The following is a 22,452-nucleotide window of genomic DNA, read 5'->3' as shown; positions in this document are numbered from 1 at the left end:
GTCACCAGCACCAACTGTGGTATATTAATAAATGGCCCAGCACTTTGAAACTTTTGGTAAGATACAAGGAAAATTGTTCTCAAACATTGGCTTGCCATTTGACACATGTGACTGAATATTTCTACCTGTGTATATGTATGTACACGCATTTACATAGGTAATTGCTCTTTCTGACAACAGAGTCAGAGATTAGGGTAGGAGCATTGGCAGAAGGAACCGGTTTTAGACTTCTTCCAAAACTTTTCAAAGATTTTTTGGAAGTAAAACTTTTTAAAGTATTTTTTTATTTGGAAATAATTTTCAACTCATCAAAAAATGGTAAAAATAAAAATAATATGAGGCACCTGTACATTGCTTCCTCACTGTCCACGTCTTACTCCTGCTGTATCATTCATCTATCAACATCTAACCACATGTGTGTAGAAATATTTTTCTGGATTATTTGAAACAGAACTTTTAAAAAATATTTGTTTAAATCTTCACACCTTTTTGGAATCTTTCTTGCTCAGACTGCAGTTGCTGGGGTCAAAGGAGTAGGAAGGGGCCTAGAATCCCTTCTCCTTGCTCTTCTCACACAGGAGGAAGCAGTCAGACCTCCAAGTGAAGCTTGTGGCTTTGATAAATGGTTTGGAAACCACTGTTCTCTTCTCATTGAAGGTCTCCTAAGACAAGATGCCATTTGTAGAGGCTTTTTTGATGGACAGGTTTGGAGGTGTGGGGTGAACAACAGCATGGAGGCCACCCTGAGACCTAGCACCAGCCACAGGGTGGTCTTTGTTCTGTGGCCTGAAATCAGACAGAAATACCACCCCTTGTCCCACAGCCCTGTCAGTGGCCACGCCCTTCAAGACCATCTACACAGGCCTCTGGAGCTACAACTGCGTCCTCTCCTGCATCGCCATCGGGGGCATGTTCTATGCCCTCACCTGGCAGACTCACCTGCTGGCCCTCATCTGTGGTAGGTGTTCAGAAAAGCTGACAACCAGGTCACTCTAACTATGTCTTCTCCCCTTGTTTATGTGAAACCCATGGTGACCACTAAGCAATGCTTTTCAGCAGTGACAGAAAGGCCAACGGCTTGCATCCTAACACCAGTGCTGCCCTGAACACCTGGGGAGTTCAGGTTCCTTTTCTGTCCAATGGGATCACAGCCACCTCACGGTGTTATACTTACACAGTGTTGTCAAGTTTATAAGGAAATCACATATACATTTCCTTGTGTGCTAGTGACAGCATTCTCTCTATAACTCTTCATTCAACAACTGTTTACACAGCACCACCAAGTGCCAGGACCTAGTCTAGGCATAGAAGATATCATGGTGACCACATCCTCATGAAGCTACAGTCTAGGAGAAGAGAAGTAATTGCACAAATAGTTATTAAGGCTGCAGCATCCATAAAGGTTGTTGGAACGATCCAGTAAGGTGATGTATGAGGAGCACTAAAAATCATAACAACGTTATGGAAGCTCGATTTCCATGGAGTGAATAGAGAAGATGCTGCCAGAAGGGAAATCAGGCATGGTCCTTCTCATATACCTGTATCCCAGCACCTGACCCTGTTATATAAATATATGAACTCACTTAATCCCCCCAAGAATACCACCAGGCATAGCCTGTCTGGCCCATTTTACAGATAAGGAAGTGAGACTCAGAGGGGCTAATTAACTTGCCCTAGAATATAGCTGTTAATAGCAAAAGGGAGAGTCAACCCAGCCCCAGCTTCCCACCAGTTTCCCCTCCTGGCGTTGTTTTCTGGAAGCAGGACGGGACATTAATACATAAAACTGGAGTCAAGGAAACAGAAGAATAGCATCTGGAACAGCTTCTCTTTTGTTTTTTTCCCACTTATGCATGGAGACTGAGAATGACTTCCATATCCTTTGTACCCCCTCAGCAGCCAGCATGAGGCTGGGCATGGAGACAGGGGGCCCCATAAATATTTGTCAAGTCAAAAGTGCCTGCTGTTTTAAGTTCAGACTGTAACTGCCTTTGGCCTTCAAAGAAGTGGCAGATTCCAGTGGCTGGAACCATCTGGGAAGCCTACAGGGGGAGGCTGGGGTTTATCTCAGTACTGCTGGTAGGATTTGAGTTGGCAAAGACAGGGAAGAGGTGTTCTGGACAGAGAAGGAGAAAGGGCAAAGCTGCAGGGCAGAAGGAGCTTGTCTAGAGGCACCAGCTACGTGGACGAGCTCTCCTGACTGTCCTCAGGACACAGCTCCCATGAGGGAACCCAGCTACCTGGCTGCCAGGTACTGGTTCAGGGACCCAGTAAGGTTCAGCCCTAGTGAGACCCAGTGAGCATCAAGCAGCATCACAGCTGTTCAGAGTCTTGAATAGGAGGGACCTTGGCAAGAGTGCATATAGTCTGACCACTCTTCCCCAACAACAATCATCCAGCCTGTGCGAGCTCATCCCTACCATCAGCATAGACAAGCAAATAGGGTTTATTGACCCCTGACTCTGTGCAAGGCCACTGTGGAAGCAGGAAGGGGACAAAAGGAAATATAAGTTTTAATATCTGACTGAAGAATGTGCAGTCTGGTGGGAGACAGGCCTCACCTATCTTCAGAGATAACTAATACCAGGCAAGTTTCCCAGATGTCAGGTCATGGTGCAGAATCTGAGGCTGCAGGAGACAGGGCAGGACTCTCGTTCCTGGCATGGGCTCTCTGTCCTGCAATAGCAGTGGCTTAGTGGGAAGGCTCTGGGAAGCTGACTCTGGTGATCCGTGTTTCTCCACAGCCCTGTTCTGTGCATACCTGGGAGCAGCCATCTCCAACATCATGTCACTGGTAAGTGTGGATTCTCCTGAACACTACCCCAAAATGCTCTTCCCTAACCAGAGCTTCTGGACATATGGAGTTTTGGGATCTGGCAGTAGAACACTGCAGGAGTAATGGTAGCTGGTACTCACACAATGACTCTGTCAAGGTTTACCTAAGGTTGTCCAGAGAAGGATTGACAATTGCACACATGTACCTCTAGGGGAGGGAGTTGTGTGTGTCTGTGTCTGTCTGTGTGTGTGTGTGTGTGTGTGTGTGTGTGTGTGTGTGTGTGTGTGTGTTGAAAGAATGCAATGTAACTAGCCATGGAAAACACAGACAGACAGATGGAGCCATGTGGCTGGATATGGGAGAGCATCCTCAGGCCAATTTTCAGCTCCATCATTGAACTATTCTGACAGCACCTCAAATTACTTGTTTTGTTTTGTTTGCTTTGCAAGACAGGGTCTCACACAGTTGCCCAGGCTGGAGTGCAGTGGTGCAATCTTGGCTCACTGCAGCCCCTGCTTCCTGGGACTCAAGCCATCCTCCCACTTCAGCCTCCCAAGTAGCTGGGACTACAGGCATGCATCACTATGCCCAGGTGTCTTTTGTATTTTTTTGTAGAGATGAGGTCTCACTTTGTTGCCAAGGTTGGTCTGGGCTCAAGTGATCCTCCCTCCTTGGCCTCCCAAAGTGCTGGGATTACAGGCATGAGCCACTGCACCCAGCTCCAAATTCTTTGACCAACTACTGTGACATTCTGAATCCAGGAATATCAATACCTTCACTGGAGGAAGGATCTCCATCCTCAACGCCTGTTGCATCCTTCTCCCCCGGGGTTGCCAGCCCAACACAGGAAACTAGAAACATCCTTCCGCACCCTCCTGCAATGCTTTTGTTTCCAGGTAGGCGTGCCACCAGGTACCTGGGCCTTCTGCCTTGCCACCATCATCTTCCTGCTCCTGACAACCGACAACCCGGCCATCTTCAGGCTCCCACTCAGCAAAGTCACCTACCCCGAGGCCAACCGCATCTATTACTTGACAGTGAAAAGCAATGAAGAAGAGAAGGCCCCCAGCGGTGACTAGCCCTGTTCCAGGAAGAAATGCTCTTTGCCTGACGTGGTGTCTGCTCCCTGTATTCTCAACTCTGGTTCAATCAGCTGCAGCACTCACCTTCTTTGCCTCTCCTTGCCCCTGTGTAGAATCAAGCACATCTATAACTTTCTTTCCCTGAAGCTGATTTTCATTCTCTGCCCAAATCTCCATAACTACCTATTGTGAGACATTAAGGGAAGTTGGTGTTACAGTAAGGTTGCTGGAGTTAGCAATAAGGAGTGTGTCTTAAATGTTGTTGACTTAAAAACAGTAGTCATTTGGAAAGGTAATTAACAGGTGATCTTCTTGGCATGTTAAACTAAAATTAAATTTATTGAGTGGTTCCTAGGCAGACACAGAGTTGGGAGTAAAGTCAGGGGACACAGGCTAGGAAGGGAAGGCTCTCTTAGTGGCTGAGCTAGAGGCTAATGACCACAAAGAGAGGAATTTCACACTGATGGAATTTTAAAGTCAAAACAGGGACAATTGGGGCATGGAAGTATATAAATTAGAAGTCTGGAACATTCAGTGGTCTTCGTAAGGGGCAGGTGATAGTCCATAGCAGGGAGGAATTGATAAATTAGAATCCTATATGTGACTTCAATATGGAGGATAAGCATTTCTTGGTTTAGGTCAAACCAGCATCTCTTTTTTTATTTAGTTTTTTTTTTTTTACTTTAAGTTCTGGGGTACATGTGCAGAATGTACAGGTTTGTTACATAGGTATACATGTGCCATGGCGGTTTGCCGCACCTATCAAACCATCAACTGGGTTTTAAACCCCACATGCATTAGGCATTTGTCCTAATGCTTTTCCTCCCCTTGTTCCCCACCCTGTGAAAGGCCCCAGTGTGTGATGTTCCTTACCTTTGTCCATGTGTTCTCACTGTTGAACTCCCACTTATCAGTGAGAACATGCGGTGTTTGGTTTTCAGTTCCTGTGTTAGTTTGCTGAGAATGATGGCTTCCAGCTTCATCCATGTCCTTGCAAAGGACATTAACTCGTTCTTTTTCATGGCTGCATAGTATTCCATGGTGTATATATGCCATCTTTTCTTTATCCAGTCTATCACTAATGGATATTTGCATTGATTCCAAGTCTTTACTATTGTATATAGTGCTGCGATAAACATACATGTGTATGTGTCTTTGGAGTAGAATGATTTATAATCCTTTGGGTGTATACCCAATAATGGGATTGCTGGAACAAATCAAACCAGCATCTCTAAGCAGAGATTTCAGTTTTAAGGAAAGTACTTGAGTTCCGTGTGTAAAAAGCTTGGGAAATTTATTTCATGTTTCTATTTGCTTGTGCGCATGGGAAGCTTTATGAAGTGTATTATATTTAAAACAAATCAATAGCCCTGACTATAGAAAGACAAACAGTTATCTATGAATTTCATAATTTGATTTCCCAACTATAGTCAATAGCTTTCATTTGGTCTTTAAGTATATATATAGATCAAGATTCAGCAAACTTTTTCTGTAAAGAGCCAGATAGTAAATATTTTCTCCTGGGAGACCATATGTTCTCTTTGGCAAAGTCTTAACTCTGTCGTTGTAGCATAAAAGTAGCCATACGCAACATGTAAACGAATGAGTATGGCTATGTGCCAATAAAACTTTATTAAACAGGCAGTGAGGTAAATTTGGTCCATAAGCTGTAGTTTGCAGATCCCTGATAGAGACAGTCAACATCCTAATGCTTACAAACTGGTAGGCAGAGCACAGGCCCAAATGGACACCACCAAGTCCCTTGCCACAGGCATAGCAAAGGGGTTTTACATGCTGGGTGATGGTAGGAAAACCCTCAGGAAATGAAGGACATCCAGAAAAGTGAGTAACATGACTGGAATCAGGAGGACCTGCTCTGGGGCTACCAGAGAACTGGAAGACCCAGTGATGTGCACTAAGGGATGCAGTTTTAAACCAAGACCTGCCTTCCACATTGTCTGGGAATTATTTCTAAGGCTCACTCTTCTCTAACCTCTCACTGTGTTGTTCTCCATCTGCCAGAAAGCACAGCACCCTTGAACGAGGAAAAAATGACTCTTCAGTGCTGGACTTTCCCAAACAGAAAGGACAGGCAGGTTCAGAGAATCCCAAGGTTGGAAGGGTGTGTAGAGATCAGGTGGTCCCATTCCATGCTGCATGAAAACCTCTATAATTTGGATGAGGGCTTCAGTTCTCTGCCAGGCTTCCAGAAGGGGTTCAATTACCCAAAATGGAGGTGAGACTCCCAAAGCATTTTAACAACAGATAACCAGAACCAGAGATCCCATTCATTGCCCTGGAAAAATCCCCTCCTGTCTTCATTAAGCCCTATGAGGCTGTCCACCCAAAGCATTGGATCTCACTGGGAACTGTCTTTTAGCCATGCTTACTGGATCCCTAGGAAAGGAAAACTATTTGGATGTAAAAAATTATTTCAGCTGACTTGGACAAGATTATCTCTTTCTTTTCATATCAACTCCCCCCATCTCCCCGATCCCCACCAACTCTTCACCTCATCTTATGAAACTAGAGAGCTCCTGGAGTGATCCTGTCCCACCTTCCCCAGGACTTCCCCACCACATCCACCTGCTGAATGAGGAGGTCAAAGATCTCTAAACGTACAGATTCACAGCACTAACATGAGGTTGCATTGGAGCAGGCCACCATGAAAGAAGAAGGGCTTAGGGACACATATTCTGGCAGTTTTTCTACCATCACCCAAAACTACCAGCAATAGCTCTGGTTGTACAAATGATAGTGTCTATGTTGAACATAAATATGCAACCATTACGATGTGTCTGTCTGGAGAGAAAGGGACTTTAGAGGAGTCTGTGTCTCAAACTCTTCTCCTGTCACACCTGCCTTCCACCCTCCTTCTCCCAGCCTTCTCATCTCCTCTTCCTCTGCTCTCCCCAACACTTTCTCCCATTTTTATCTCCTCTCATACAACACTGATGAATTCTATCAGCCGTAACAGTCTTGTCCTGCTGCACTTTAAAATGGCGGATCTTAAATCGTCTTTCTAATTTCTTCAATAATTGACATAGTTAAGTTCTATACTTCATCTTGAGTCCAGATTGAGCATTTGTTTGCGAAGATATCATCCATTTTCTTTAGCTTTAAATGTTTGTTGACATGGAGTTACTTATAATGTTCTCATAATCTCAATCTCTCCTGTATGCATGGTTTTAACTCCTTCTCATTTCTAATCTTACATCATTTTGTTATCTCTTTTCTTTAATCAGGTTTGCCAGGGGTTCATTAATTTTACTGACTTTTTCAAAGAAGCAATTTTGGATTTATGTGTAACCTTTCTACTTGTTTTGGTTTGTTTTCTATTTATTTTTCCTGTTTTCTTATGGTTCATTTAAATGTTATTTTCTAATATTTTAAAATTGATGTCGGATTCCTTCATTTTAGGTCTTTCTCTTTTAACAGCAAAGCCCACAGCTCTTAATTTTCTCCTGAGTACAACTTTAGCTGGGTACTATAGGTTTTAGAATAAAGAAGTCTACATTTCTCATTTTTTAATAGTTTATAATTTTTATTTTTATTTCTCTTTGGTTGTTTGAGGATTATTTAATAACACATTTCTTAATTTCTAGCATTTAGGAATCTTTTGATTTTTTTAAACTTTCTATATGCAGTTTTATTGGATTATGAGCAGAAAATATGGCCTGTAAAATTTTTATCTTAAAATTGTGTGAATGTTTCTTGGTTGCCAAGTCGCTGATTGATTTTGGACACATAAAATTTAACTTTTTACTTCGAAAGAAATACATATTAAATTGATTTGTTGTATTATTCAATTTCTCTGTTCTTATTTTTTTTTTAATTTAGGATTTTAATTCTGAAAAGGATTTGTTTAAAATCAACTATAATTGTACAGTTTTATTAATTTCTCTTTGCATTTCTAAAACATTTACCTCAGATGATTAGTTATCACATTGTTTAATGCCTATTAATTTATGACAACCATTGATTCTTCATAAATTTTGCCTTTTATTACAAATTACCCTGTTTATTCTAGTTAGTGCTTTTAACCATCACTCCAACTTAACCAATATTAACATTGTTGTACCTTATATCTTTCCGATATTTTCTTATCCCTTTGTTTTAACCTTTATCATTTCTTTTTAATTTTTAACTCATTGTTTACTTTTAACTGTATTCCTTAAAAATAACATGTAGCAATGTTTCAATGTTCCACGTTTTTAATCTAATCTCAGTGTTTCTATAATTTAACAGGTTAACCTCTTCCCATCTTGCGTAATAACTAATATGCTAGTTTTTTTCTTTCACTTTATTTTTTACTGTTCATTTTTCTTTGCTGTTTGGTTTTTTCATTTTTCTCATTTTACAAGTTTGATCATGTTACTACCTTTCTTTCTTTCTTCCCTTTGTTAATTTGGAAGGTCTACTGTTGTTTTCCATTCTCCTAGTGGTTATTGCCCCTTTTCCAACACTCATAATCAAAAGCATATTTCTCTCTTATTATATAAAAACAACATGAAAAATACTTTTCCCTGACAAGATACCCCATTTCTCCAATGATCTTTCCCTACCCTGAGGAACTAAGGCCCCTGAAATAATTTCACTATTCCCCTCCCCAGTGCTCCAGTCCCTAAAATGTGTTTACTTTTCCAGCCACCACCCACTCCTAAATTGTGCTAAGATCATTTATGATTGTTAATAATTTTCCCCTTGCAATATGCCCCTTTTTTCACAAGAATTCTTACGGAGCCTCTACATCACACATTCCCAGCAATTCCATCATCCATTTGGAGTTTACTATTCGTATTGAATATTTACCTTTTGTTACTCTTTCCTCTGTTCTTCCACTGTCTTGCTATCTCTGTTCCAATTCATTTATTACTTGTTTAAAACTCTTGTAATTTTTTCAAGTAATATGAAAAAATATGGTGACCTATTCTTTGACCCTCTGCATGTCCACGGAGCTTCTTACCCCAGCAAATGAGCAACATTTTGGAGGTGTGGGGCTCCTGCCCTGCCATCTCTCCCCTCAGTGGTCTGTAGGTGTTGTTCCTTCATCTTCTGGCTTCCGAGTGTTACACATGAGAACTGTGGTGCCAATCTTGTTCTCTTTTTTTTGTAAATAACCTTTTCTTTCTTTCTAGATGAATGTTAGGTGCCCTTTTTATCTGCGGAGTTTGAGAATTTTAGGAAGTTAAGCCCAGGGGTGTGACTTTTCTTATCAATCCTGCCTTTTAATCTGGAAATTCAAGTCTTTCTTCAGCTTAGCGACGTTTCTTCTAAGATTTGATTATTGGTTTTCCGCCATCTCTTGCTTTTTCTGTCTCTGGGATTCCTATATTCACGTGTTAGGCTTCCTTGATCTCTATTTCAAGCTGCTTGTGTTCTTCATAATTTTTATCATTTGTATTTTTGCTCTGATTTGAGATATTCTTTCCATTTGACCTTTGAGGCCACTGATTCAGGTCCCAACAATAACCTTTCTTTTCTTCAATTCAACAGAGAAGTTGAAATTTTTTTTAGTTTAAAAATTATGTTTTTAGTTCCAGAAAATCTTTGAGATGGGGGCTAAAATAGAATCTCCATGTGTGCTTACGTTTTTTGTTTTTTTTTTTAATTTTCTATTTCCTCTTGCTCCAGAAATCAGATACAGCTTCTCTTAACTCCTGGCCCCAAGCTTCTGGCCATTCCCATTAATCCATCACAGATGGGCCCCTGTGTAGCCTGCCCAGGGCCATTTGCCAACTTTCATGAGCCGAGGAACTCTGTTTGCTTCCTGGCCTAACCCCATTCACTCATTCATCCAGAAGACACTGCATGAGGAACTATTAATATGTTACTCAGGCCCCAGGATTGACAACAAACCAGGAAAGAATCAGACCAGCTCCTGCCTTCAAGGAATTCATTTTATGGGAATTTACCTAGCCAGGTGAGTAGTCTCACCTGAGGTGAAGATGAGGATGCAGACTGCCTGAGCCCACTGAAGGTCACAGCACTGCTTTCTATCTTGAATAAATTATCTTGTCAGGCTGATCTCCTGTTTAAAAAAAGGTTTTAGGCAAGATTTTAAGGGTTCAAGGAAACTTTCAGTGCCTCTTCCCCTTGTATCCCTATCTTTCCATTACCTGCTGCCCAAGCATTCCCACCCATTCCATCAATTTAAGGCTTTGAATCTGTTCAACTGTAGACAGTCCTGAAAAAGTACCACAGTAAGTATGATCAATCATCTGTATCTTATGTCAAAGGAGCCATTTCTGAGAACAGGTATAATGAAAAGGGAAGACAGAACACAAAGAAAAATGGATGGCACATTTTGAGAGGGTCTTTGGCAAAGGAGGGCATCCCAAGATGAGGCGAAGCTGAGTGGATGAGGGTCTGGAGCACCCTCGTCTCATAGGGGATGATGAAGCTGGCTGTGTTTGGCCTAGAGAAGAGATGGAGTAGCTAGGGCCGTGTCTGTCTGCAGCATTAGGCAATCCATGTGGAAGAAGTCAACTTGCTCAGTGTTTCTCCAGAGCACAGGGGAAGTGCACTAAGTGGGAGTGATAAGCAAACAGACTTTGAATCAGTGGAGAAGGGTGCTTTTTAACAATGGAAGTTGCTTGAGAGATAATGTCCTTTGACGTCCTAAGTTTCTTGCCCTGATAGAGCTGGAGCAGGGTGTGGAGGCCAGTTGGAGATGCTCGTTTCAAGTGGGTGACCAGACCAGATGACCACTGCAGCCTCTCTTTTCCAATTCCAAGTTTCTGTGATTCTATGGCCCTGAGTTCCTACAGAGGAATAAAGAGGAGGTATCACTGAGGTGATTAAAAAGGTAAGAATATGAAGACCATGTGTTCCAAAAATATACCACATGTGCCTTTACTACTTTTCTAGAGCTTGACCAGTTAGCCATTTGGCCACTTTACCAAAGTGCTCAACATGGTTGCTTGCATGGACAAAAGCTGGGGACCACCATTATTCAACTACAGCTTGGCGTGGTCTTTCTCCTCCCCATCACAGTCCCCTCTGAAGGGACTCTCTTTCTGGTCAACCCTCTAAGATTTGCCTGTAAGGAAACTATGTCTTCACAGCCTGAGTTTACGGTTACATCAGATCGGTGTGCAAACATCATGGAACATTTATTTATGCTTTCCCGTCTGAGTCTGAGCTTTGTTTCCTTGGGTCATAAAGGTTATGAGGGACTGGGGACAGCTCTGATCTAAAATCAGGTGGGGGCTGGCAGTTTCAGTGTGGGCATGATTTTTACTTAATAAACCATGGTCTCATCTGGTCACTTTAAAGGCATTCACATTTTATGTGAGACTTTTTTGACTTGTCTGGTTTTTCCTGTCTCTAGCCATTCAGAGAAGACGGAAGAATCCACAGGGAACCTTCTATCCCAAGTAGAGCTAGAAATTTCAAGACCCCAAGAAGGGGGTAAGGGGGAAAATGACAAGTCCTTTTTAACCCTCTGCAAATGGATAACAAGGACCCCCCAACCCCCTTCTACTGCTGCATGGGCTGCTGGAGCAGAATGATACAAAGTAAACAGCCCTTTGGAGAACTTCTAGCTCCAGTTTGCATTTATTCCACATGGGCTTGGGCCCTTTCCCTGGAGGATTTGACCTCCCCAAGTTTAGCTCCTGGTGGTCAATGCAGGCCTCCTCCCTCTATAAGGCTGGAAGTGTAGAATTGAAGGAAGCCATGAGCATTGTGAAGAAAACCTTGTTCTGAAGTGAATTCCCATTGAGGCTTCAAAGAGTCTGTATGCATAAATTGATCTCTTGAAGAGCCCTTGGCCTCTGAGCTCCAGCCGTTAGTGGGACCTGTTGGGGACAAGATTCCATCATGGCCTTCTGCTTTCCAAAACAGCACTTTATTGCCCCACCCTGAGTCTAGTGTGTTTGAGACAGATACTCACTACACCTGGAAGAACCATAGTTCCATCTGACTCATGGAATGTGTATGAACTTTCTGAAAGCCTTCTTAAGGAGTCGTCATTTCCTGTTTTTTCAAATTAATGACATATTGCTCACAGGTGGCTCCCTGTAATATCTGGGGTAGGTGGATGCGTAGGTAGCTGGAATGAGCTTATCTCAAGAAGTTCAGGAGCCCTTGGGAGAGGCCAGGGCAAGAGAACAAGAGACAGCAGCGAGGGCTGAGCCAAGAGACCAGCCAGCTGAGACAAGAAAAATGTGAAGGCTCCGTGTTGCCAGCAGATAGCCACAGGCCCTGAACTAGCAACACAAGACAGGCCCCCGTGCCGGCGACCGACCTCCCCTCCACACCGTTTCCCACCTCTCCCTGGAATGTGGGGGCCTCCTGGGCTCCTCCCACCCCCTTTGTTTGCTTTTCTTCTTCATAAGGCCCTCCGTGATTAGGACCCCTCTTCAACAGTTCCAAAACACCTGGCCTAGTGGGAAGGGGGCCTTTGACGTCAGTGGGAGAGTTTGTCTACTCAGGTGTAGCTAATTTCCTCAGTGTGAGGTTTTTGCTTCTGAACCTGGGTAGGCTGCCTCACACCCCATTACTGAGTGTGTGTGTGTGTGTGTGTGTGTGTGTGTGTGTGTGTGTGTGGAGGGGAGCAGGGCACAAGTTTGGGGGTTGATGCATGCTCACAAAGCCAAACAAAACGTGTTTGGATTGGGGCCCCTCCCCAGACTGCAGGCCCCCAGACCCTACGGCCTCATGGGACTTTCAAGGGCCAGCTCCCTAATATATAGATCTCAGAGTCCTTCCTGCTGGTGGGGGTTCGTGACACACTTCTTGCTCTGAGACGGTCCTGCAGTGAGCCTCCAGGTTTTTAGGACCCCAGTCAGCAGGAATCAGAAGGAAGAAAGGTCTGAAAATTTCCATGGAACTAGAAAGGCAATATCTAGTATTGGGCTGTGCAGAAATTTCCATCCAGATGCTGATGGCAATCCTGTTCCCCAGCCTGCACCCTGCTCCTATGGGGAATTAAGGGAGTTTATTGAGGTGGGAAGGCAAATTGGCCCCCTGAGGAGATAACACTTAAATAATTGCTTTAAAGGCAAATGAGAGGTGCAACTGGGAGGTAACCTGTGGGATAGCAGGGAAACTACCAGACAGTCGGCAGCTCTGCCTCTTTAAAGGAAACCTGCCTGATCCAACCAGGTCAGGGGAACCATGGTAGCTGAAGCTAGTCCTCCCCAAAGAGTTTAGGAAACATTCTTTTGGCAGGAAAGCTAGGGGTACGTGGTTGAGCTGCAGAAGGGGCATTTGTCTTTCTTCTCCCCAATCTTCCATGGTACCCTTTCTTAATTGGCAGATGTGCGCCAGGCACAGGTTCAGGGAATGGAAGCTAGTGAATTTACAGCAAGTCAGCCACAGGATGAGCTGGAGGGCTCAGGCAGGTGAAGGGGTTGGTGTTTAGGAGAAGTCTCAGCACCTGGAGTTGAGAACGAGAGACGCCGCCCAATCGGAAGGAAGCTGCTGCTGCTTTCTAGTCCGGATGGTCTAGATTCCTTCCACTACGTGCAGGAAATCAAAAGGAGCCCAGGTAAGAGGTCCTGGGGAAGAGAGCTGAACTAGGTAGATGTCCTAGCCGATAAGACCACTTAACTTTTCAAAGGAAGAGAAGAAAGAAAGGCTGCTCTTTTCTGTTTCTCCCTTCGGTTGAACTGCCCCTGGGGAAGACAGTCCTGGGATGGGAACCTTACCAAGAACTCCAGAGAGAATGTAGAGTTTGGAAGCTTCAAGCTGGATAGGATTTTCAATATTTATAGTTCAAACCTCGTATTTTATAGATGAGGAAGCCACGTCTTGTCCAGAGACGTGTCCAGGTGGTAAAAGAGGCTAGGCAGAAGTCCAAGTGTCCTAGCTCATAACCCTGAGTGCTTCCTGCTCACCTGCTGCTGAAACCAGGCATATCCACCCACCCTTAAATCCCTCACCATCCCACACACCCACTGGATGAGACTTCATGTTATTTGTCATCCTTTCCATGACTCTATGACCCACAGCTCTGATATCAGTTTGGTTTCCAGGGCAGCACTGTGCTGTGCTGGGCTCATATCACCTCTGGCTAATGAGATAGAGCTGAATACCTTCTTCCCGTGATTCATTACCTGCTGCTTCCAGGGAAGACGCTTCTGCTCCATGCTTCTCGGCCTCTTTCCTCAGGTCCTGTAGCCCTACCTCAGAAACACCAATAGAACTGGGTCCTCCAGTGTCCACAAACATCTCGACATCCCAGTTCCTAACAACCTGTCTCCTCAGGAACCCTCTTTTACATACTCAGATTACTGCAAACCTATTCTATGTAGCTACTGACGGTGGATGTTTCTGGAAGACAACCATGTCATAAGGAACAACAGTCCAGGATATTGATGTTCTCTGATCAGAGAACGGACAGCCTTGTAAAGTATATGATAACCTCCAAAAACAGCACCAAAGGATATAAGCCTTGGTGAACTTGGTAAGGGAAAGTCGTCCTGTGAGGTGTCGATGTGCCCGGATACAGTAGGTAGTGCCAGGCCTCTTCCTATTGTCACCACTCTGGCCTCATTGTACCCCTTCTCTCAGATGCATACAATGTCCACGCCCTTCTGTGTGGCTATAGGGGAAATACATTTACTCTTATGTGCCAACTCTGCCTGATTGGTATTGGCTTTCAGGGTCTTTGTGTTGAGGATTCTGAGGCTGTATCTAGACTTACAGGGAAATCATGCTGGGATCAATTAGCTATGTCTGCCATAGGTTGCCATAGCTTCTGCATAGCTGTACCTGCCATAGGTAGTGCAGAAGAAGGCATAGAAGAGCTTGTGGAGAAAGGAAGTATGAAAGAGAAGAAGCCGTATGCAATGGCTCGGAACTTTCTATGGCCTTTCAGTGGTTACAAATGTGATGACACACAGGTGTTCATTATTTTTGGTAATTTTTATAACTCCTTTTGAGATACAAAGTAATTCTTAATTTTTTAATTTAAAAAGTTGCAAATCCATTGATATCATTTGAGAAGGCTCAAACTGTCTGTAAAACATCTACATTGCAGGAGTAAAGAATCCAAAACCAGGAGGTCAAAACCTTGCTTCCTAACTGACCAGCTGTGTGGCCTCAAGTAAGCCACTTATCTCTGGGTCTCAGTTTATTTTTGCCAATGCTTGAACTCAGAGGTTACTTGGTTAGACAGAACTGCTGATTCCAAATCGTTTCATCACATTGGAATGTATGTATTAAATACTTTTTATGTGCATTGTAACTATCAATATGAAATTCCACTGTGATCCCAACCTTAAAAGATGTAGTCTAGAGTACCTGCTACAAGGGCAATGGGAATTCAAGGGCTGGAATGATCCATATGACCAAATAAGCCAAGGATGGATTCATGGAGGAAGTAGAACACAAACCAGACCTTGAAAGATGGATGGAACTTGGGGGAGAAGAGGGATGGAGGAAGCACAGAGGACCAGTGATAAGGCCAGAACACCTTGGCAGGTTGTGCGCTGGGAAAGAAAAGAGTGAGGCTTAATGATGAAGTTATTGTAAGAACATCAGGAAAGCCAGGCAGAGGCATCTGAGCATAATACTCTTGGCAGCAGGGAGCCGTGTAGGTTATTGAGTAAGAGTGACATAATAGTATGAGCGAAGCTTAGAATGGATTGAAAGAGGAAAGATCAAAATTAGGGAGACTGATGATACAGACGTGCAATTCTGAGGGTGTGGGCCAGGGTAGGAACAGTGAGAAGAGAATGCAAGGTCATTCTGGAGAAAAATCAGTCAAGTGTCCCACAGTTACAGATAGGGTGTTCTGACCTTTGTACTCTCTTTAACCCCATTTGTAAGGCTATCATCAGGTGTTATGAGGTTCAACAAGGCATCAATTCATTTATACTAGTTAACATCTTTCCCCATGGAATGAGCCAAAGACGCCAAAAGAAATGAGATCTAGGCTAGGCCATGGGTGAACAAGTGAGCTGCGTGGGAAGGAGAAGAGAATGTTTAAAGCATTTGCTATGAGGATGAGTCTCACTTCTTTCAAAATAACAGTGACTCATACCCCCACCTTCTTAAAAATAAAAAATTTGCAGCCGGGTGCAGTGGCTCACACCCGTAATCCCAGTACTTTGGGAGGCCGAGGCAGGTGGATCAGGAGGTCAAGAGATTGAGACCATCCTGGTCAGCGTACTAAAAATGCAATAATTAGCTGGTTGCGGTGGTGCATGCCTATAGTCCCAGCTACTCGGGAAGCTGAGGCAGGAGAATCGCTTAAACCCAGAAGGTGGAGTTTGCAGTGAGTTGAGATAGTGCCACTGCACTCCAGCCTGGTGACGGAGCGAGACTCCATCTCAAAAATAAATAAAAATAAATATTAAAAAATTGCTAATGGACTAAGAAGTTGAGGCTTCCAAGTAAATTATCTCCAAGTGTTTTCATGGACCTGGTCTTCCTCTTCTTTCCATGCATCTCCCATCCCACCTCCCAGTCCAGATAGGAAGTCTCAGGAACACTGTGGTTTTTCTTGAGGAAAGGGAGCCATGGTTTAAGGAGAAATCGATTCTAGAATACCTACTTAGGCCATTACATTCCAAAGCAGAGTAGAATTGAAAGGTTTAAACTAAATCCCTAATGAGGAGTAAGGTTTAGGGAAATAAATCTTAGACTACAGGTAAGAGAGAAAGAGACCTATGTTGTATCTACACTCAGCTCTGCCAATAGCTATGTGCCTTCGGGTGAGTCATTCCATTTCTCGAGGCCTCAGTTTCCAAATATGTAAAATGGGAGAGCTGGACAAGATCATCTCAAAGCCTTTTCCAATTCTAACATCCAGTGCCTTAGGGAGTTTACAAAATGATCTTTGAAAATTTCAACTAAATATAACATCATAGAAAAAGGTACTGCCCCGCTTACCACCCACAAGCATCTATATCACACATACAGAGTAGCCCGGGAAATGACAAGTCTCAGTGCAAAGCTCAACCTCCATGTAGGGAAACATTTGTCCAAACTGTGGCCAAACCATAGTCAGTCAAAGCATAGACCCGGTTGCAGAAAAAAAAAAAAGATCAAATTATATATGATGTGTCAAAGAAAGTTGTTCCTGTATTATAGCCAGGAAATTGCCTTGTAGTGTGTGGGTGTGTCTACAACAGATCAGAGGAGTAAGAGGCCCAGGAAGCTGCGGAGGGATGGCAAATAGGCCTTGATGGTAGCTTCTCATGCTCCTTATGTTGCACATTGCAAGTGAAAGATGGACAACATCAGTCTACCCCCAGGAGAAAGTAAAACCTGTTCAAAACCTGCGAATGGGCTGGACATGGTGGCTCATGCCTGTAATCCCAGCACTTTGGGAGGCCGAGTTGGGCGGATCACCTGAGGTCAGGAGTTCGAGACCAGACTGACCAATATGATGAAACCTCACCTCTACTAAAAATACAAAAATTAGCTGGGTGTGGTGGCCGGTGCCTGTAGTCCCAGCTACTCGAGAGGCTGAGACAGGAAAATTCCTTGAACCCAGAAGGCAGAGATTGCAGTGAGCCAAGATTGTGCCACTGCACCCCAGCCTGGGCAACAGAGCAAGACTCCATCTTTAAAAAAAAAAAAAAAAAAAAAAAAACACTAAGAAAGGCAACTCACAGAAAGTGTATAGGATGACCTGTTTGGGTAAAAGTTGATTTTCAGAAAGAGAGTAGATTATTATTTCCCCCCTGAAAGAAGTCACATATGGTTTAGGTTTATTTTGTTTCTCTTGAAGAAATTGTAATATGCGTTATAACTTTATTTCACCAGTTGACTCTTCTATTAACTGCTTTTTTTAAAAACCACTGATATTTAAACAGTTGGCATGAGTCAGCAGAGGTCTGAGTACTTTGGGATCACTACTCCCAAGGAAAATTGTTCCTGATCAAATCATCATGGCTCATAACTCTTCTTTTCTTCTCTGATTCAATGAGCAGAAATCACCATTGGCCCTTTGCCTGTTAAAACACAGATGGTGCCAATCCTTGAGGGCAGGGACTAGGACCCTGAAATGGTCCTGAATGGCCCCCAGGGTGAAGCTACATGCACCAGGACACTTAATAAGGCTTTTTAGAGGAGGGGAGAGCAGCAGCTCCTACACCAGGCAGGCATGCTGAGGAGTTACTCAGCTGCTGAGGCTCACCCACAGGTTTTCCAGAACATGTGTGTAGCTGTCCAAGAGAGCCACCCCTGACCTCCACGCAGCCAGGTGCTGTGACAGAGTCCCTGGGCCCAGGCCCTCTGGCCATAAACATCATCTGTTTACTGCACCACGCTGTACAAATGCTATTTTCTATGTGTGCCATGATATTGGAGGTGGGAAGAAGAGTAAAAAAAGTGATTAAGGTAATTATTGAGTGCTTATTATAAACAAAATTTACTCTTGGGCTACAGAATGCCCAGCCCCACCTCAAAGAGCTTAGGGTTTCACCACCAGATGGAATGGACCTATGTAACATCTTAATGACCAAAATAAATCACAAGTATGCAGATCTCCATCTTCCGTGGCCTATTTTCTTCTCTTTCACTAATTGAGTTCCTCCAGCTACTCTTCCAGAGCTTCTAGGTTTCTGATTAGTTGATCATAAATGACCAACCATTATATTACCATCTATAAACTTCTCTTTTATCCAAGAGAGAAACACTAGAAATAATATTTGCCCTGCAATTTCCAAAACCTTACACAATTCAGCTGTAACTTTTATCAGTCTATGAAGGACCCTCACCTATATGTCAGTGCTTATCAAATATTTAACATTTACCCTAAGATAAATCGTTTTTTAAAATTATTTATACCCTGAAATATCTAATGACTTTGTCCATTATACTATTCAGAAATTAAAATGCAGGCTTGATGCGGCGGCTCATGCCTGTAATCCCAGCACTTTGGGAGGCCAAGGCAGGAGGATAACTTGAGCCCAGGAGTTTGAGACCCGCTTGGTCAACATAGTGAGACCCTGGCTCTAACAACAACAACAAAAAAATTAGCCACACATGGTGAGGGATGCCTATAGTTCCAACTATCCAGGAGGCTAAGGTGGGAGGATCACTTGTGTTCAGGACTTTTAGGCTGCAGTGAGCTGTGATTGTACCACTGCGCTCCAGCCTGGACATCAAAGCAAGACCCTGTCTCAAATATAGTAAAATACATAGGATAATTATCCCTGACTTTTGTGTTCAACAAACATTTCTGAGTGCCTACAGTATACCAGATTCACGATAGTTAGTGGGGAGCCAAGGTAAAATGGCATAGTCCTGGCTGTCAAGGATCTCACCATCCTATAAAGGCGACAGTCAAGAACACATAATTAACTCTTAGCAAGGTAAGAATCAATGTGGGTAGGTGTAATGTGCCCTAAGGATAAGGAGCTATCTTGCCTGGAACAGAGGGTCCTCATTCCATCCAAGGAATGGGAACATGTCCTCCCTAAGGAGATACCTAATGTGTGAACACCGCAAAGTTACTTTCCAGAGTGTTTTGTAAGCATTATCTAATTTCCATAACAGTGTGAGAAAGAAATGGCAGGTACCCCTCCGAGATATCTGTCATCATTTATAGTTTGGGTTTACAAGGTCAACCCGACAGGTTCTGTGTATTTGTTTCTGGGAGAATTTCGTGCCTGCAATGGAGGAAACTGTCAATAGGATTATTTAACTTGCAAAACACCATGCAGAAATTAGTGACCTCTGGTTCCCAGCCAGTGTTAATGTTTTCTTTTCTCCCCACCTCACCAATGGCATGTCTTGTTTCTAAACATTTGATAGACATGTTCATAATATTCTTGAAAGTATCTTTATCGGACCGGGCGTGGTGGCTCAAGCCTGTAATCCCAGCACTTTGGGAGGCCGAGGCGGGTGGATCACGAGGTCAAGAGATCGAGACCATCCTGGTCAACATGGTGAAACCCCGTCTCTACTAAAAATACAAAAAATTAGCTGGGCATGGTGGCGCGTGCCTGTAATCCCAGCTACTCAGGAGGCTGAGGCAGGAGAATTGCCTGAACCCAGGAGGCGGAGATTGCGGTGAGCCGAGATCGCGCCATTGCACTCCAGCCTGGGTAACAAGAGCGAAACTCCGTCCCAAAAAAAAAAAAAAAAAAGTATCTTTATCCATGGTGAAAGTCCTAAGAATTTGTCTGAGAGGCCAGTGGTAAATTGCTATCATCTTTACTGTAAGTGTTTGCACAGCCTTGAGAAGTTTGCTATTTTATCTACAATCTTGTTTGTGGCATCTGTTCCCCTCTTCCATTCTCAACTCTTGGCTGGCACATCATGAGGAGCTGCTGCCCTCCCTGGGTGGTCTATAGCCCAACACTCCAGTCTTGTCCACGTAAGAAAGGTACTTTTTGTTTTTTATTTTTGCAGCTGGGCCACCAACTCTAGAAACACAGAAGGCAGAATCTGGGCTGCTAACTGTGAAGAGTCAGGGAGTGGAGGCTGAGCCACTGGCTGCCTGTAGCCATCTGTAAGCCCTGCCAGGACAATCACCTACCTACCCGCCCAAAGACCTTCCATTGGCAAGCCCAGCACTCTTCACCTGTGTTACTATGGCTGACTCCTCAGTGAACAAATCTGGAGTATCTTAACAACCAATAACTTTCCAGCTAGATGTTGCTTTGTTTTGTTAAACTGGAGTACCTCTTTGGATATATGAAGAATAACGTTGGTCAGTAAATGGTGTTTGTCATGCTCTCCAATATCCAGGTCTAGGCCCTAGACTAAAAGGAAAATTCTTTTCTTGCACCAAACAGGTCTGTGTCATTCAGTATAATGCAGCATCAGGGTGGAAAGAGCAGTGAATGGTGAACTGAGAGACCCAAGTGCAATTCCTGGCTTTGCCATGATTAATGAACTGTATGATTTATGTGAGTTAATTTCTCTGAATGAGGAAAGTGAACTGTGATCTTGAAGCTCCCATTCATTCTGAGTTTGATTCTAAGGTCAAACTGTGGTTACCAAGGGGATGACTAGGGTAGCAGACACTTGGCATATGAGGAACAAGAAGCAGTGAACTGGCAGAGGTGCCTTCCCAGGCTGGCAGATGTGCTCTGGAGAATGGCACTATAGGAGCATGCCCCGCTTGGTCAGGTGATGCAATGATACCCCTTAGTTCTCATCCTGCATGAACCTTGCCTACATGGGCATCCCAGGACAAGTTGACATTCCAGGTGTCTCTGAAGTGCAGAGTTGAGGGGTACTTCCCAGCCTCAGGAGTTACAGCTCAACACTGACCCCTAGGCAGGATGCTGAAACAGTAGCTGCTTCTCCATCCTGAGCCAGAGGGAAGGGACATGATCAGGTGTGTTAGCTTTCAGTATGAAAGGGTAAATGAGACCTGTTTCCTTAATCATGCGTCCCCCACAGACTCTCTGGTTGTTGGCCCAGCTATGTTCTGAGCTTTGCCAAAGTCGTTTCTACATAAGCAGCGTGATCTACACCAGTGCTTTCCAGCTTTCATATGCACATGAATCAGCTGGGGATCTTGTTAAAAGACAATTCCAATTCAGTAGTTCTGGGGTGGGGCCTGAGATTCTGAATTCCAGGCAAGCTCCCTGGTCCACAAACAAGACTCTGAGTAGCAAAGATGCAGAGAAAAGGACTGGGAGCTGAGTCATGTGACTCACCATTTGTAGGATGCTAAAAAAAATCATTCTGAGCCTCAATTTTCCGCCTTTTAGTGATAATATATAGTGCCCATTCTATTCATTTCAAGGCACTACTGAAAGGGCTAAGTGAGTCAACCTAATAAGTGTGCAAATGTAACAGTGTGAATGTTTTCTACTGTTCCAAGCAACTGCCAGACCATCTAACTCTAGTGTGTACTGGAGCCCCAAGAAGAGCAAGTTAAAACTGCATGCCTCCCAGGACCACCAGATTCTCCAATTAATAGACCTGGGGGTGAGGGACTGGGGCTAGGAGCATGCACTTTAACAAGACACCAAGGCAATTCAGTGCTGTCAGTTCTCGAACCACACATTGAGAAACTGTATGCCAAGTGATAAGAATGCTCTGCTCTCCAGATAGTGTGAAAATTGAAGATAATAAGGTACAGCAGAGAGCTTCTTGTAGCTGATCACAGATTCGGGACTCTCAGCTCCCCATAAATTGGTATTGTTCAAACTTTAATAAGCACAGAATTCACCCAGTGGATCTTGTTAAAATATAGATTCTGATTCGACCAGTCTGAGATAAGGCATGAGATTCTGCATTTCTAACAAGCTCCCAGGCAGATGATGCTGACGCTGCTGGTCCAGGGACCACCCTTTGAGTAGCAAGAACCAATGTCAATAGTTCTCAGCCCAAGCTGCATATTGAAGCTGTCTTTTAAATATCATGGACATTCAAAACTTTAATTTTTTAAAACTGATTTGGGGCGGAGCTCAGGCATTTTTATTTATTTATTATATTGCATTTTAGGTTTGGGGGTACATGTGAAGAACATGCAAGATTGTTGCATAGGTACACACGTGGCAGTGTGATTTGCTGCATTCCTCCCCATCACCTACATCTGGCATCTCTCCCCTTGCTATCTCTCCCCAACTCCCCACACCCCACCGTCCCTCCTCTATTTCCCCTCAACTGATCCCAGTGCGTAGTGCTCCCCTCCCTGTGTCCATGTGTTCTCATTGTTCAACACCC

The 22,452-nt window shown here is 43.8% G+C and overlaps 1 protein-coding gene across 1 annotated transcript in view; it reads left to right on the top strand.

Annotated features, from left to right (window-relative positions):
* The window catches only part of SLC14A2 (solute carrier family 14 member 2), a 61,972-nt gene that overhangs the window by 17,968 nt on the left and 21,552 nt on the right, over positions 1-22,452 (top strand). Inside the window, exons 7-9 of the mRNA XM_032245258.1 lie at positions 824-958; positions 2,745-2,794; positions 3,673-3,847. Coding sequence (XP_032101149.1) covers positions 824-958; positions 2,745-2,794; positions 3,673-3,847 — 360 coding nt within the window. The remainder of the gene's footprint in view (positions 1-823; positions 959-2,744; positions 2,795-3,672; positions 3,848-22,452) is intronic.

The sequence above is a fragment of the Sapajus apella genome, unplaced genomic scaffold, assembly GCF_009761245.1.
Source record: "Sapajus apella isolate SASKATOON/1434 unplaced genomic scaffold, GSC_monkey_1.0 scaffold57, whole genome shotgun sequence".
Lineage (NCBI taxonomy): Eukaryota > Metazoa > Chordata > Mammalia > Primates > Cebidae > Sapajus > Sapajus apella.
The sequence above is the reverse complement of the archived record's forward strand: the minus strand, read 5'-3'. Positions and strand labels throughout refer to the sequence as shown.